Below are 17895 nucleotides of genomic sequence, written 5' to 3' on the forward strand. Positions count from 1 at the left end.
ATGTGGTGCCGGGGGTTCCTGTACAGGTCTTATACTGAGAGTCATGTGGTGCCTGAGGTTCCTGTACAGGTCTCATACTGAGAGTCATGTGGTGCCGGGGGTTCCTGTACAGGTCTCATACTGAGAGTAATGTGGTGCCGGGGGTTCCTGTACAGGTCTTATACTGAGAGTCATGTGGGACCTGGGGTTCCTGTACAGGCCTTATACTGAGAATCATGTGGGACCGGGGGTTCCTGTACAGGCCTTATACTGAGAGTCATGTGGTGCCAGGGGTTCCTGTACAGGTCTTATACTGAGAGTCATGTGGTGCCGGGGGTTCCTGTACAGGTCTTATACTGAGAGTCATGTGGTGCCGGGGGTTCCTGTACAGGTCTTATACTGAGAGTCATGTGGTGCCGGGGGTTCCTGTACAGGTCTTATACTGAGAGTCATGTGGTGCCGGGGGTTCCTGTACAGGTCTTATACTGAGAGTCATGTGGTGCCGGGGGTTCCTGTACAGGTCTTATACTGAGAGTCATGTGGTGCCGGGGGTTCCTGTACAGGTCTCATACTGAGAGTCATGTGGTGCCGGGGGTTCCTGTACAGGTCTCATACTGAGAGTCATGTGGTGCCGGGGGTTCCTGTACAGGTCTCATACTGAGAGTCATGTGGTGCCGGGGGTTCCTGTACAGGTCTCATACTGAGAGTAACGTGGTGCAGAGGGTTCCTGTACAGGTCTTACTGCAGATGACAGACGCTTGAGTCATTTGGAGGAAGTGAAGAATCCCTGGGTCAAATATGTTCTTACAACATGGAAGGAGCTGATCAGAACAAACTAAACACAGATGTTACAAACTTAAACTGGTAAAGTTTTATGACCAAAGGTTTTGTACAAATAGAACTGAGCTAAGACTCAAGGTCTCAAGAGAATCACATGAAAAGCTTTGATGAGTTGAAAGAATCCTTTGACTTGGAGAAACAGGACTTTTATAGGTTTTAACAAATAAAGAGTTATTATAACCAAGACATTAAACAGAGTCATGGTTAGGGATGTGTACCGCTACGATGGACCGGATCTGGACTTGTAAAAACGTTTCGCTTCAGGTCCAAAAAAAACGAAACCCGGTGATTCGGTTCTGGACTCATAAAAAAATATAGCGCTGACGTATTATATCCTTTTTGTTCTAGAATCTAGACCATCTTAAACCTTGCATTCATCGCCAAATTTGCGCTGGAAAAGACATAAACACTGACATGATGCTGACCGCTGTCAATGTCGCACACGGACCTTATATAGTGACGCACACGTCTTCAGGGCAGAAGTGAGCGCCTCGTACGTGTGAGACGAGAGCGCCTCGTACGTGTGAGACAGGAGCGCCTCGTACGTGTGAGACAGGAGCGCCTCGTACGTGTGAGAGACAGGAGCGCCTCGTACGTGTGAGAGACAGGAGCGCCTCGTACGTGTGAGACCGGAGCGCCTCGTGCGTGTGAGACGGGAGCGCCTCGTGCGTGTGAGACGGGAGCGCCTCGTACGTGTGAGACGAGAGCGCCTCGTACGTGTGAGAGACAGGAGCGCCTCGTACGTGTGAGACAGGAGCGCCTCGTACGTGTGAGACGAGAGCGCCTCGTACGTGTGAGAGACAGGAGCGCCTCGTACGTGTGAGACCGGAGCGCCTCGTGCGTGTGAGACGGGAGCGCCTCGTGCGTGTGAGACGGGAGCGCCTCGTACGTGTGAGACGGGAGCGCCTCGTACGTGTGAGAGACGGGAGCGCCTCGTACGTGTGAGAGACAGGAGCGCCTCGTACGTGTGAGAGACAGGAGCGCCTCGTACGTGTGAGAGACAGGAGCGCCTCGTACGTGTGAGACAGGAGCGCCTCGTACGTGTGAGACAGGAGCGCCTCGTACGTGTGAGACAGGAGCGCCTCGTACGTGTGAGACGGGAGCGCCTCGTACGTGTGAGAGACGGGAGCGCCTCGTACGTGTGAGACGGGAGCGCCTCGTACGTGTGAGACGGGAGCGCCTCGTACGTGTGAGACGGGAGCGCAGAGGGGGCCCCGTCACAGCAGAGGGGGCCCCGTCACAGCAGAGACTGCTGGGGAAATAAAGATGTTAGATATGGTGTTGTGGAGCTCTGATCCAGACGTGTCACTTTTTACAGCTTTGATCACATTCTTCAATTCAAACAGCAACAGAAATCCCAGGTTACAAAGTAACATTGTTATTTTAGCCTCCTCCCGTCTGACCTCCATCTGACCTCCATCTGACCTCCATCTGACCTCCATCTGACCTCCATCTGACCTCCATCTGACCTCCCACTTCTACTAGGCCTGTCCACTTTCCTTTCTGGAGGACACTAAAAAAGAAACCAGACTGTGTGACCAACAGTCAAACTGGGACGAGGACACGTCCTGGTCTTGCGTCCTCGTTTTGGTGATATTTCAGTTTCAAGACGTGACCCATATTTAACCGTGGACTTCCATTACATGCTGACATTCTTGGGATTACCCCATAGAAGAGCCCCTCTGACCCTCCAGTTCACACAGCACCTGTCGGGTATGGGCCCCGTCAGTCTGGAGCCACAAACATCAAGAACATCAACCAACACAACCTTTTTAGGAATATTCATCTCGTCTCCATAATTACCAGATGTGCAGGCCTGTGTGAGGGGCCGGGGCCAACCTGTGTGAGGGGCCGGGGCCAACCTGTGTGAGGGGCCGGGGCCAACCTGTGTGAGGGGCCGGGGCCAACCTGTGTGAGGGGCCCTTTAACTATTAAGGGCGTAGGGTTAATAGTTAAACAGACTAAAACACAAGATAAGGTGTTGCTTTATGACCTTCAGGGCTGAAGTGACCTCTAACCACATGGTACATGCTCCGAGTTTCCCCAAAGCAGAACATTCTAGAGCTTTTGATAAGGCGTATAATAATCAGGACGTCCAGCCATAACAGGCACTCCTCAGGGCGCTGCAATACAATGTCTATCCGGATATTTTCCATTGTCAAAGAACAGAATTCAAACATCGGATCTCGTCCTGGTGCAACATAAAACAATGAACTACGATAAAGCAACATCTCTAGGTCCAAAAGGGAAACAAACGGCCTGAATGTAAATGTTCTTTTAAAACTGCCCTGGCTCCAGCAGAAATGTGTAAAAACTGTGGAAATACTAGACTCACTTTCCTTCAGAAAACATGTTAGAAATGACTCATAACTGCCATATTGAGTACTGCAGTACAAGTACAAGCTGGTCCTACACGAGTCAGAGCGACTGGTGTAGGACCAGCTTGTACTGTTGTTGTTGTTGTTGTTGTTGTTGTTGTTGTTGTTGTTAAACTGAACTATTGAAGCTACAAAAGAGATGAAAAATCCTAGATGAGAAACACTTTTCTCAACGGTACAAAAAACTTTTATTTTTACAAAATTCCAGCAATTTAAAAAGGGTCCGATCCACAAGGCCCTACACAGTTTGGGGCCTCCACCAAAGGAAGATTTGATGAAACAAAAACTGTTGCGTTCTGTTGGTTCACGATGACCTGGATCGTCCTGTCATACCACAAGGGAACACACGGAAAACCTTTAACATGTGATCATGTGATCATGTGATCATGTGCCACTTGAAATAGGTTTAAAAGAGCAATAAGAATGAGTGCAATGGGAATCGGTGCAATATGGGGCGTGTGCAATACGGGGCGTGTGCAATACGGGGCGTGTGCAATACGGGGCGTGTGCAATACGGGTCAATTGTGTTCTCATTGTTGTCGTCACTTTCCAGATATCTATTGTTGAATGTTTGTACTTTTTGATTTAAGTAATCTGCAGATGGAAATGAGCCAATAATCTGGCATATTTACATTTGTTTAAATGTTCATTCATTCAGTGCTTTGACCTCACTCTCCATTCAAACAGACAAAAGAGAAGGATGAACTCGGGCTCTTACCTTCCCCCCACAGCGAAGTCTGAAATGGCGTAGTAGTAGGACTTGAGGACCTTGGGGTCGTTGAATACTTCATCTCCAAAGGTGTTTAGTCGGTTCAGTGTCACTTTGATGTCAGTGGCGGTCACCCAGTCCTTCAAAAGAACACATTGCATATGTTGTTAAACCAACAACATGTAAGCTTCATGGGAGGTGGCCTGTCACCTGCATGCGGCCATGGAAATAGAGTTTAAACTCTACTTCTAAACCTCCTCCATGGACACAGATACGCTTCACATAACCCTGGACACTGCATGAATTGTGAATTGTGCCCCTCCTTTCACTTGTGTTAGTTTGGATTAGAGCAGCTGATATCGACAGAAAATAAGTTTTACACTGACGAGGCCCTTTTCAAGCCCTGTTCAGTGTTCAACACGAGACAATCAGAATAATAAAGTTCTAAACGAAATTTCAAAAACTCCCCAATCACTCCTGACCCCAATCCTCTGAAAGAACTGAATATTTGACCTCACAAAATGGTGACCACAACCTGAACTCATATAACCCACAATGGTGTTCTGAGGAGCACCTCTGCTTCTCCTGGTGTTCTGAGGAGCACCTCTGCTTCTCCTGGTGTTCTGAGGAGCACCTCTGCTTCTCCTGGTGTTCTGAGGAGCACCTCTGCTTCTCCTGGTGTTCTGAGGAGCACCTCTGCTTCTCCTGGTGTCCTGAGGAGCACCTCTGCTTCTCCTGGTGTTCTGAGGAGCACCTCTGCTTCTCCTGATGTCCTGAGGAGCACCTCTGCTTCTCCTGGTGTTCTGAGGAGCACCTCTGCTTCTCCTGGTGTTCTGAGGAGCACCTCTGCTTCTCCTGGTGTTCTGAGGAGTACCTCTGCTTCTCCTGGTGTTCTGAGGAGCACCTCTGCTTCTCCTGGTGTTCTGAGGAGCACCTCTGCTTCTCCTGGTGTCGTGAGGAGCACCTCTGCTTCTCCTGGTGTTCTGAGGAGCACCTCTGCTTCTCCTGGTGTTCTGAGGAGCACCTCTGCTTCTCCTGGTGTTCTGAGGAGCACCTCTGCTTCTCCTGGTGTTCTGAGGAGTACCTCTGCTTCTCCTGGTGTCGTGAGGAGCACCTCTGCTTCTCCTGGTGTCGTGAGGAGCACCTCTGCTTCTCCTGGTGTCGTGAGGAGCACCTCTGCTTCTCCTGGTGTCCTGAGCATGTGTTTTTTACCTTCAAAAGTCACAGAAGAGTCACATGGAAAGAGAATCCATGTCTCAGCTCCTCCTGAGCTCTTCACAGATGTGGTGGAACTTTTGCTGTTGTTGAAGAACCTCGTATGGAACATCTGGGGCAAAGAAGACGCACTTGTCTTTGTTCTGGAGGTCTCCTTTAACCCTGGAGGTCTCCTTTAACCCTGGAGGTCTCCTTTAACCCTGGAGGTCTCCTCCATCACTCTTCTTCCTCTTCCTCACTACAATTCTCAGACGGACTCAGATTGAACATGATTTTGAGATAAAAGACTTTCTACTCTAGTACATTGCGTATAGTAAGAAATGTTACAAATATAGCAGATTAAAACAGTTCAAAGTCATGATATGAGGTGATGTTAGTTATTCATTTTACAGGCATTTCATATTTGTCTGATAAATAAACCTTAATTAATGTGTTTAAAGACATGTTTTAGGCTTTTATCCTCCACATATTCATCTTTGTGTCACCTGCTGAAACAAACCCCACAAACCAGAGCAGACTTTTGACTTTTCTGTCCATTTCAGAAACGCAGTCGAGTAGAAGGTTCAGACTCCGGCTCACAAACAACCATTACACTAATGATACACTGAGATGCTTTTAGTCGTATGCACAGACTTTGATGGTTTGGTCATTACAGGTGATTTCAATGTGCATGTTGATCATATTTGTGACAGAAACGCTAAAGAGCTTGATGCTGTCCTTGAAACCTTCAGTCTTGAGGCCCCACCCACAGCAGAGAGGCTCCACCCACAGCAAAGGACACACTCTAGATCTCATAATTACAAAGGGGGTAAATATTTCAAATGTTAATGTGATCGATGTTGCTCTGTCTGATCATTTCTGTGTCTTCTTTGACCCGTCTGTTTCTCCCAAACCACCGGTTGGTCCTGCAGCTGTTCAGAGGCTGGTCCTGCAGCTGTTCAGAGGAGACACATAAGTGATGGCACAGGTGCACTGTTTATGGAAATGATCAACTTTGAAAATGTCTCATGTTCTAATGTAAATGATTTGTTGAACTCTGTTACATCTAGTGTTTTGAATGTTCTGGACACCATCGCCCCTCTGAAGGCTAAAATGGTTCAAAATAAGCAGAAGTTGCCATGGAGACATGATGATTGGGTCAGGGCACAGAAAAGGGAGTGCCGCAGGGCCGAACGGAAATGGCGCAAGTCAAAGCTCCAGGTTCAAAAAGAGATTTACAAAGAGAAGCTGAACATGTACAACCTCATTTTATGTAGAACTAGGGAAAGATATTTCTCTGAAATAATTGGAAGCTGCAGTAACAACGGGCGTGTCCTGTTGCCACAGTAACAGATGAACAAACCCTCCAGCTCAGCTGCCGTTAGAACTCATTTCCACATCAAGTGTAATGAGTTTGCATTATTCTTTAATGACAAAGTTCAGGGCATTAAAAATGCTATAAATCCCACAATGCAAAAAATTACCCTAAAACCACCAAGACACTTAGAGCTAACTCACTTTGCACCAGTAACTGACAAAACTGTCCATGAGATCATCACCAGTCTGAGTTCATCTACAGCTGCCTCCATGTGTGAGCCTCCAGATTTCTAAAGTCTGTGCTGAACAATTTGTTAGCACCATTCACTCACATAGTTAACATGTCGCTTCAATCTGGAACATTCCCAATGTCTTTGAAAACTGCGGTCATAAAGCCTCTCCTAAAGAAGAGCAGTCTTGATGCCGCAGTACTGAGTCATGACCGGCCCATCTCTAATCTGCCATTTTGGGGCAAAGTCCTTGAAAAGGTTGTTTACCAACAGCTCACAGATTTCCTCTTTATAAACAACTCATTTGATGTTTTTCAGTCAGGTTTTAGACCTCATCACAGCACTGAGACTGCTCTTGTCAAGGTGACAAATGACATCCGCCTGAACACTGACACGGGCAAAGCCTCAGTCTTAATTCTGTTAGATCTGAGTGCTGCTTTTGACACTGTCGATCATGGGATCCTCTTACAGAGACTAGAGGACTGGGTGGGCATCACTGGCACTGCCCTAAACTGGTTAAGGTCCTATCTGGAAGACAGGAAATACTTTGTTGAAATTGGTAGCTGTGTCTCAGACCACATGACCCTGACCTGTGGAGTGCCCCAAGGGTCAGTCCTGGGTCCCCTTCTGTTCAACCTCTACATGCTGCCGTTAGGTCAGTTGATACGCAGTGAAAATGTGTCCTATCACAATTATGCAGACGACACTCAGATCTATGTTTCACTGTCGGCAGGTGACTATGGACCAGTAGATTCACTCTGTCACTGCATCCAACAGATCAGTTTGTGGAGCAAAACAACTTTCTCCAGCTGAACTCAGACAAGACTGAAATAATCGTTTTTGGCCCAAAGAAACAAAGAGAAAGTGTTAGCGGTCACCTCCAGAGTCTCGCTCTAAAACCTACAAACCAAATTAGAAATCTGGGGGTAATAATGGACTCAGACTTGAACTTTAATAGCCACGTCAAATCAATAACATCAGCAGCTTTTTACCATCTAAAAAACATTGCCAAAATCAAAAATATAGTGTCAAAACCAGATTTAGAGAGACTTATCCACGCGTTTGTCTCCAGTAGATTAGACTGTAACGGCCGCTCACTGGTCTCTCCAAACGAGCTGTAAAACAGCTGCAGTTCATCCAGAACGCTGCTGCTCGGGTCCTGACTAGAACCAGGAAGTACCATCATATTAGTCCTGTTCTCAGGTCTCTGCACTGCCCCCTGTGGCTCAGAGAAGAGACTTTAAAGCAGCTCTGCTTGTGTACAAGTCTCTCCATGGCCTAGCACCAAAGTACATCTTGGATATGTTAGTGCCATATGAACCATCTCGGACTCTGAGGACCTCAGGGACCGGCCTCCTGCTGGTGCCCAGAGTCAGGACTAAACATGGACCGGCCTCCTGCTGGTGCCAGAGTCAGGACTAAACATGGACCGGCCTCCTGCTGGTGCCAGAGTCAGGACTAAACATGGACCGGCCTCCTGCTGGTGCCCAGAGTCAGGACTAAACATGGAGCGGCCTCCTGCTGGTGCCAGAGTCAGGACTAAACATGGACCGGCCTCCTGCTGGTGCCAGAGTCAGGACTAAACATGGACCGGCCTCCTGCTGGTGCCAGAGTCAGGACTAAACATGGACCGGCCTCCTGCTGGTGCTAGAGTCAGGACTAAACATGGAGCGGCCTCCTGCTGGTGCCAGAGTCAGGACTAAACATGGGCCGGCCTCCTGCTGGTGCCAGAGTCAGGACTAAACATGGACCGGCCTCCTGCTGGTGCCAGAGTCAGGACAAAACATGGGCCGGCCTCCTGCTGGTGCCAGAGTCAGGACTAAACATGGGGAATCTGTGTTTCAGTTTTATGCAGCTAAAATCTGGAACATTCTTCCTGAAGATGTGAGACAGGTTCAACTCTGACAATGTTCAAATCTAAGCTAAAAACAGTTTTGTTTAGCTGCGCATGTGACTGAAAGGATTTTATCTTTGCACTCTTCTCTTTTGTTTGTGATTTTATTAGTTTAGACAATCAGTTGGATTGATAATTTTTAATTCAGTTAATTTTATTTTATTTCTGTTTCTGTAATTTCTTTGTGATTTGATGCATTTTTCCTGCTGTGAAGCTTTGAATTGCCTTGTGTATGAAATGTGCTCTACAAATAAACTTGCCTTGCCTAATCACCTTAACCTGTCACCATCCGCCTCTTTGGTCCTGTGCACAAAGGTTGGACCCAAATGTCATTGCTTATTAAAAGAGGATGTTACGTTCCACATGTGAGTGTGATGCATCATGGGAAAGCTTAGGCCTTCTAGTTTCTGCAGATGTGCACATGTCACACTGTCAGGGCTTCAGAACTTACACTACAGAAGCACAAACATGAACAAAACATCCTTTTTTAGTCTCGCCTGAATATTGTCTATTTGTAATGGTCCTGAGCAGGACATACTTCATTGTGTGTTTATGCTGTTCACTGCACATGCTGTTGTCATGACAACAACTGTGTTAAGTTTCAGATCTCTAGGAACAGAAGCATTTTGATGTTTTGAGGGCCACTGATACCTATTATAACTGCTAAAAACAATTTATGTGAAAATGTGTGAATGAGTTTACCCATGAGTTCAAATATATAGAGGTGAAAAAAATAATAATATATTTATTTTATTTTTGTATTGGTATAATACATAAAATCAGAAAACTTGATGCGTAAAATCTAGTCGCCTCCTGCCCAAAAATCTAGACTCTGACTGTCTTTAGCACGTAAATAGAGACGATTCTGTGTGAGGCTGTGTAGTCCCACCCACCATTCTGAAGCTATTCTTATTGGCTACGTCACCGTTAGCTCGCGCATTCTCAATATAAAACAGGAACCTCGTGCATCGGAAGCGGTGCATTTTTTCCTCCGGAGGCTGTAGAGAACAAACCGGTGACAGATGGTGGATGGTCTCATTCTGTAGGAAACAGTCTGAAGAAAAGATCGATACCAAACACCATCTTATAAGTCAAACAGGGCAGGACGAGCCTTAATCCTGACCATCGTCAGAGAAGAAAACTTTGTTTACTTGACAATATCTGGAAATCGGAAAACTTCAGTAAAAAATACAAGTGTATATTGTTGTTCAATGATTCCTTACGGACAGACTGAGCACAAGGATGGACAGAATTAAAGACGTTTCGTCCGTCATAAACAGCAAACAGGACATGCCTTTGTAAAAGTTGAGACTTTCTCACAAACTATTGGCAATTGCTTCTTGGGGCAAATTATTCACTGTAAATCAATGACATATTCGTTTTGTTGAGAAAAAGTTTTAAAATGATAACTTATGGTATTGACCACGGAAATAAAAGTGATGATGTAAGAGAATATTTCTAATTTGGAAACTGCGCGTATAGTACTTGTACTTTTTTAGTTACTTGCAGAAGCCTTACAAAATGAAGCGTGGCGGGGTTTTGGTGTGTGCTTCCACCCTTCACTGGCATGTGCTCTTCCTTCACTGGGCCGTGGAGACCAGATTAGCTTAGGGTCTGTGTCCATATTGGTCTCCATCTATTTAAACCAGGGGCCCGTTTGGAGGCGTCAGACTGTCTGTCAGCTCGGCCTTAACTCGCCTTTAAAATAACTGCTTAGTAACAGTCCAACACACGTATTTAGTTCACAAATACATGCTTAGAAAGAAACTTAGTGTCTAAAATGATTCAATTCTTACCATAATTTACATTTAGCAACCACAACACTATCGCCCACGGTAACTGTTCTCTGTAAATCCTCCAGAACAACTTCCAAAACCATCATCACACTGACCCGAGCACTGACCCGAGCTCTGACCCGAGCACTGACCCGAGCACTGCCCCGAGCACTGACCCGAGCACTGACCCGAGCACTGACCCGAGCTCTGACCCGAGCTCTGACCCGAGCTCTGACCCGAGCACTGACCTGAGCTCTGACCCGAGCACTGACCCGAGCACTGACCCGAGCTCTGACCCGAGCACTGACCCGAGCTCTGACCCGAGCACTGACCCGAGCACTGACCCGAGCACTGACCCGAGCTCTGACCCGAGCACTGCCCCGAGCACTGACCCGAGCTCTGACCCGAGCTCTGACCCGAGCACTGACCCGAGCACTGACCCGAGCACTGACCCGAGCTCTGACCCGAGCACTGACCCGAGCACTGACCCGAGCACTGACCCGAGCTCTGACCTGAGCTCTGACCCGAGCACTGACCCGAGCTCTGACCCGAGCACTGACCCGAGCACTGACCCGAGCACTGACCCGAGCACTGACCCGAGCTCTGACCCGAGCACTGACCCGAGCACTGACCCGAGCACTGACCCGAGCACTGACCCGAGCACTGACCTGAGCACTGACCTGAGCACTGACCTGAGCTCTGACCCGAGCACTGACCTGAGCACTGACCTGAGCACTGACCTGAGCCGCCTTTTCATGGAAGCATTTTACATTTATGAAATGGTTAACCACATCTCCAGGTGTTCCCGAGTCATCTCTCACAGAGCACAGCGAGAGAGTAACAGAGGGTACAGAGAGTAACAGAGGGTACAGAGAGTAACAGAGGGTACAGAGAGAAACAGAGGGTACAGAGAGTAACAGAGTAACAGAGGGTACAGAGAGTAACAGAGGGTACAGAGAGTAACAGAGGGTACAGAGAGTAACAGAGGGTACAGAGAGTAACAGAGTAACAGAGGGTACAGAGAGTAACAGAGGGTACAGAGAGTAACAGAGGGTACAGAGAGAAACAGAGGGTACAGAGAGTAACAGAGTAACAGAGTAACAGAGGGTACAGAGAGTAACAGAGGGTACAGAGAGTAACAGAGGGTACAGAGAGTAACAGAGGGTACAGAGAGTAACAGAGGGTACAGAGAGTAACAGAGTAACAGAGGGTACAGAGAGTAACAGAGGGTACAGAGAGTAACAGAGGGTACAGAGAGTAACAGAGGGTACAGAGAGAAACAGAGGGTACAGAGAGAAACAGAGTTAGAGAGTAACAGAGAGCACAGAGAGTAACAGAGGGTACAGAGAGTAACAGAGAGTAACAGAGTTAGAGAGTAACAGAGGGTACAGAGAGTAACAGAGAGTAACAGAGTTAGAGAGTAACAGAGAGCACAGAGAGTAACAGAGGGTACAGAGAGTAACAGAGAGCACAGAGAGTAACAGAGGGTACAGAGAGTAACAGAGAGTAACAGAGTTAGAGAGTAACAGAGAGCACAGAGGTGAGAACAGGAGCAAAGAAGCACTCGCTGCTTGAATGTGGGACAGTGAAATCCATCGTGCAAGAGTCACTCATTCATAACGATCATAAATGTGAGTTTGCGTCATACGTTAGCCACGCCCACGAAACAATGGTCTGACAGTAAATCTGAGAAGGCGGTTTGGCCGAGCCTCATCAGGGCGAGCACGACATCTGACCTAATCCAAAAAAAATATCAATTAAAGAATCTTCCTGTGAAGCCATTCTTCAGTCCACAGTGTTCTCCCCCCAATCTATTAAAGGCATGATAAATATGCCTCATATGAGGTCACATTTCCCCCAAGGATGGTTTGATGTAACTTCATTATTTCAAAAGGTACATGCACCATAAACACACTATTACATGTGTATAACCCTAAACATATTATTACATGTGTATAAGTCTAAACACACTATTACATGTGTATAAGTCTAAACACACTATTACATGTGTATAAGTCTAAACACACTATTACATGTGTATAAGTCTAAACACACTATTACATGTGTATAAGTCTAAACACACTATTACATGTGTATAAGTCTAAACACACTATTACATGTGTATAAGTCTAAACACACTATTACATGTGTATAAGTCTAAACACACTATTACATGTGTATAAGTCTAAACACACTATTACATGTGTATAAGTCTAAACATACTATTACATGTGTATAAGTCTAAACACACTATTACATGTGTATAAGTCTAAACACACTATTACATGTGTATAAGTCTAAACATACTATTACATGTGTATAAGTCTAAACACACTATTACATGTGTATAAGTCTAAACACACTATTACATGTGTATAAGTCTAAACACACTATTACATGTGTATAAGTCTAAACACACTATTACATGTGTATAAGTCTAAACACACTATTACATGGTGTATAAGTCTAAACACACTATTACATGGTGTATAAGTCTAAACACACTATTACATGGTGTATAAGTCTAAACATACTATTACATGGTGTATAAGTCTAAACACACTATTACATGTGTATAAGTCTAAACACACTATTACATGGTGTATAAGTCTAAACACACTATTACATGTGTATAAGTCTAAAACGCTGGACGCCTAAGACGTGTGTCTGAACTGGACTGGACGCTTTGACGCGGCGGCACTTGTTTATTTGATTAGTATTTTAATGATGGCGCTGCATAAAATATGGGATGAAGTTTTAGGGATGCTTCATTTCCCATGTCAAATGGGAGAGCGAGTCATTTTGATTGATCATGTTGGGATGGCATCCACTGCTCGCTCTCAGGAGCTGCAGCTGCTCATGGGCGGGGCCGCCGCTATTATCCGGCTATGTGGGATTTATCAGCTGTTTTTACAGCATTTTGGTCATAAACAGTAAACTTTACATTATGAAGAACAGTGAACATTCATGATATTTTCTATATTTTGATCTGTCCGCCTCTAGTTTTAAAATGTAATATAATAACTGATATGTGCAGATTTAATATGACTGTATATTCAGTGTTGCAATAAAGGTCACAAAAGCCTCTTAGTGTAAAAGTGTGTTAAAGTACAGCAGGTTAATGGTCCAGCGGCAGCTGCTGCTGAGACTCACTATGACCTTCAGTCCAGCATCACTGATGCCCCATAACACACAACACTCATCAGCAACAAACCACGGAACATGTGATAAGAGGACACTCCTGTTAATGCAGCTCCGACTGAAGCAGCGCTGGAGGTCAATCAGTGTCAGAGTGGAACAGATGAAAGACCACCACCATGGGCGCGCGCATACGCACGCGCACACACACGCGCACACACACACACGCACGCGCACACACAGGTTTGTAGCCTGACATTGACACTTAAATGAGTGATGAGCAGAGGCACATTAATGACTAAACCTATTCATTTATTTAGATGAAACAGTGTTTCTATTGTGACCTCTGACCTCTTTTAGAACAAGGCAAGGCAAGTTTATTTGTAGAGCACATTTCATACACAAGGCAATTCAAAGTGCTTCACAGCAGGAAAAATGCATTCAAATCACAAAGAAATTACAGAAACAGAAATACAATAAAATTAACTAAATTAAAAATTATCAATCCAACTGATTTTCTAAACTAATAAAATCACAAACAAAAGAGAAGAGTGCAAAGAAAAAAATCCTTTCAGTCACATGCGCAGCTAAACAAAACAGTTTTTAGCTTAGATTTGAACATTGTCAGAGTTGAACCTGTCTCACATCTTCAGGAAGAATGTTCCAGATTTTAGCTGCATAAAACTGAAACACAGATTCCCCATGTTTTGTCCTGACTCTGGCACCAGCAGGAGGCCGGTCCATGTTTAGTCCTGACTCTGGCACCAGCAGGAGGCCGGTCCATGTTTTGTCCTGACTCTGGCACCAGCAGGAGGCCGGTCCATGTTTAGTCCTGACTCTGGCACCAGCAGGAGGCCGGTCCATGTTTAGTCCTGACTCTGGGCACCAGCAGGAGGCCTGTCCATGTTTAGTCCTGACTCTGGCACCAGCAGGAGGCCGCTCCATGTTTAGTCCTGACTCTGGCACCAGCAGGAGGCCGGTCCATGTTTAGTCCTGACTCTGGCACCAGCAGGAGGCCGGTCCATGTTTAGTCCTGACTCTGGCACCAGCAAGAGGCCGGTCCATGTTTAGTCCTGACTCTGGCACCAGCAGGAGGCCGGTCCATGTTTAGTCCTGACTCTGGCACCAGCAGGAGGCCGGTCCATGTTTAGTCCTGACTCTGGCACCAGCAAGAGGCCGGTCCATGTTTAGTCCTGACTCTGGCACCAGCAGGAGGCCGGTCCATGTTTAGTCCTGACTCTGGCACCAGCAGGAGGCCGCTCCATGTTTAGTCCTGACTCTGGCACCAGCAGGAGGCCGGTCCATGTTTAGTCCTGACTCTGGCACCAGCAGGAGGCCGGTCCATGTTTAGTCCTGACTCTGGCACCAGCAGGAGGCCGGTCCATGTTTAGTCCTGACTCTGGCACCAGCAAGAGGCCGGTCCATGTTTAGTCCTGACTCTGGCACCAGCAGGAGGCCGCTCCATGTTTAGTCCTGACTCTGGCACCAGCAGGAGGCCGCTCCATGTTTAGTCCTGACTCTGGCACCAGCAGGAGGCCGGTCCATGTTTAGTCCTGACTCTGGCACCAGCAGGAGGCCGGTCCATGTTTAGTCCTGACTCTGGCACCAGCAGGAGGCCGGTCCATGTTTAGTCCTGACTCTGGCACCAGCAGGAGGCCGGTCCATGTTTAGTCCTGACTCTGGCACCAGCAGGAGGCCGGTCCATGTTTAGTCCTGACTCTGGCACCAGCAGGAGGCCGCTCCATGTTTAGTCCTGACTCTGGGCACCAGCAGGAGGCCGGTCCATGTTTAGTCCTGACTCTGGCACCAGCAGGAGGCCGGTCCCTAAGGTCCTCAGAGTCCGAGATGGTTCATATGGCACTAACATATCCAAGATGTACTTTGGTGCTAGGCCATGGAGAGACTTGTACACAAGCAGAGCTGCTTTAAAGTCTCTTCTCTGAGCCACAGGGGGCAGTGCAGAGACCTGAGAACAGGACTAATGTGATGCTACTTCCTGGTTCTAGTCAGGACCCGAGCAGCAGCGTTCGTATCAGCCCCAAACATCCGTATCATCTGGACCCTAATGCTTTATCTTGTGAAATTGGTTTGGATAAACAAATTCATCCATAAGAAGAAACGTTGTATTTGGATTAATTATAGGATTATTATAAAATGTGTAAAGAGTGTTTTTTGGGCTGAAGCTGCTTTTGAGCCAAACACTTTGTGTTGTTCTGCTTCTTGGCAGAGCTCACACTCCAGACTCTTTCCCACACTATTGCACTTGGCTCAGTTCCTCCACAGCTGGAGTCATTTTAATGGACATGTTCCATACAACACTGTACTGAGAAGGACAATCATCTGACCACAGGCCACTCAAGGTCAAGACGGCCTTTATTCAACTTACACTGGACCAAAGTGTGAAGACAATAGTTCACTTTAGTCATTAAAACAAATGACTTTAAAATAAAAGGGTTTTTTGTGGTTTCAAATATAAACTTTCACTTGGAAGCAACATTGTCCAAACTGCACCTGAAAATGTTTGATTTAATTTGATCTCATAATTGGATCCATAGACTTGGACCGGTCATCTCTGACCGTAGCACCTACAAACACTGGAGTGTCCAATTCTAAACCTCAAAGTTTATACTCCCAAAAACAAAGCAATAAAATGGGTGCCAGCTTGAAGTGTGTGGGGCGTGTGTGGGGCGTGTGTGGGGCGTGTGGGGCGTGTGGGGCGCGTGTGGGGCGCGCGTGTGGGGCGAGCGTGTGGGGCGCGCGTGTGGGGCGCGCGTGTGGGGCGCGCGTGTGGGGCGCGTGTGGGGGGCGTGTGTGGGGCGTGTGTGGGGCGCGTGTGTGGGGCGCGTGTGGGGCGTGTGTGGGGCGCGTGTGGGGCGTGTGGGGCGTGTGTGGGGCGCGTGTGGGGCGCGTGTGTGGGGCGTGTGTGGGGGGCGTGTGTGGGGCGTGTGTGGGGCGTGTGTGGGGCGTGTGGGGCGCGCGTGTGGGGCGCGTGTGGGGGGCGTGTGTGGGGCGTGTGTGGGGCGCGTGTGTGGGGCGCGTGTGTGGGGCGCGTGTGGGGCGTGTGTGGGGCGTGTGGGGCGCGTGTGTGGGGCGCGTGTGTGGGGCGCGTGTGTGGGGCGCGTGTGTGGGGCGTGTGTGGGGCGTGTGGGGCGTGTGTGGGGCGTGTGTGGGGCGTGTGTGGGGCGCGTGTGGGGCGCGTGTGGGGCGCGTGTGGGGCGCGTGTGGGGCGCGTGTGGGGCGCGTGTGGGGCGCGTGTGGGGCGCGTGTGTGGGGCGTGTGTGGGGGGCGTGTGTGGGGCGTGTGTGGGGGGCGTGTGTGGGGCGTGTGTGGGGGGCGTGTGTGGGGGGCGTGTGTGGGGCGTGTGTGGGGCGTGTGTGGGGGGCGTGTGTGGGGCGTGTGTGGGGCGCGTGTGGGGCGCGTGTGGGGCGCGTGTGGGGCGCGTGTGTGGGGCGCGTGTGGGGCGCGTGTGTGGGGCGTGTGTGGGGGGCGTGTGTGGGGCGCGTGTGTGGGGGGCGTGTGTGGGGCGCGTGTGTGGCGTGTGGGGCGCGTGTGGGGCGCGTGTGGGCCATGTGGAGCGTGTGGGGCGTGTGGGCCATGTGGGCCGTGTGGTACCTGCAGCACGGGGCTGTGGTCGAAGTTGTAGGCGCTGGGACGGCCCTCGAGGGTGGAGAAGGCCACGTTCCCTCCGGTCAGAGGAGAGATGTCGCTGAACTCGTCCGTGCACAGGGCCTGCTGCTCGTCCTCGCCCGTGCGGATGAAGCCGCGGTTGCGCTTCTGGTAAGTCTTGTCACAGGACCCGCTGTAGAACTGGTAAGGCACCCAGGGGCCCGACTCACTGCTCCGCTTGTAGATGGCAAAACTCTCAGGACGAGATGTGTGGAACTTCAGGCGCACGTATGTGATGTCAAACGCCTTCCCTGGAACAAGAGAAGCACATGAATCCTCCTGAGCCACGTCTCTGACCCCTTTACAGTGAACACAAGTCTGGGCTCTCGGTCAGGGGCCCGGGACAGTGAACACAAGTCTGGGCTCTCGGTCAGGGGCCCGGGACAGTGAACACAAGTCTGGGCTCTCGGTCAGGGGCCCGGGACAGTGAACACAAGTCTGGGCTCTCGGTCAGGGGCCCGGGACAGTAGAGCTGGCCTCTGTCAGCCACTTCCACTAGAACAAAACAACCAGGAGCTACTCATCTCCTCAAATCCTTTGTTCTGCCTAAAATAAACTATAAAAGGGTCATTTCTGTTTCTTTGAACATTTCTCTCAATATATAACACAAACTAATATATTGTTATTCCATAGTATGATCTGAATGTGACGTCCAGAGCCGTGGACGCTGTGATGACGCAGCTCTGGAGACCTTGAGTCAAAGAAGAGACTAAACAAAGTGGAGCTGGTTCTAACAGCCGCCGTTTCAGACTCGGTTCAAGCAAATTCCTCTGAA

General features: G+C 48.5%; 1 protein-coding gene across 1 annotated transcript in view; it reads right to left on the bottom strand.

Moving 5' to 3' along the window:
- Nucleotides 1–17895, bottom strand: part of lamc1 (laminin, gamma 1) — a 142509-nt gene that overhangs the window by 76090 nt on the left and 48524 nt on the right. Inside the window, exons 2-3 of the mRNA XM_072441962.1 lie at nt 17067–17371; nt 3916–4046 (exon numbers count right to left, since the gene is read on the bottom strand). Coding sequence (XP_072298063.1) covers nt 3916–4046; nt 17067–17371 — 436 coding nt within the window. The remainder of the gene's footprint in view (nt 1–3915; nt 4047–17066; nt 17372–17895) is intronic.

The sequence above is a fragment of the Eucyclogobius newberryi genome, unplaced genomic scaffold, assembly GCF_026437365.1.
Source record: "Eucyclogobius newberryi isolate DKJ021-1_F unplaced genomic scaffold, fEucNew1.0.hap1 SCAF_12, whole genome shotgun sequence".
In the NCBI taxonomy this organism is placed as follows: Eukaryota; Metazoa; Chordata; class Actinopteri; order Gobiiformes; family Gobiidae; genus Eucyclogobius; species Eucyclogobius newberryi.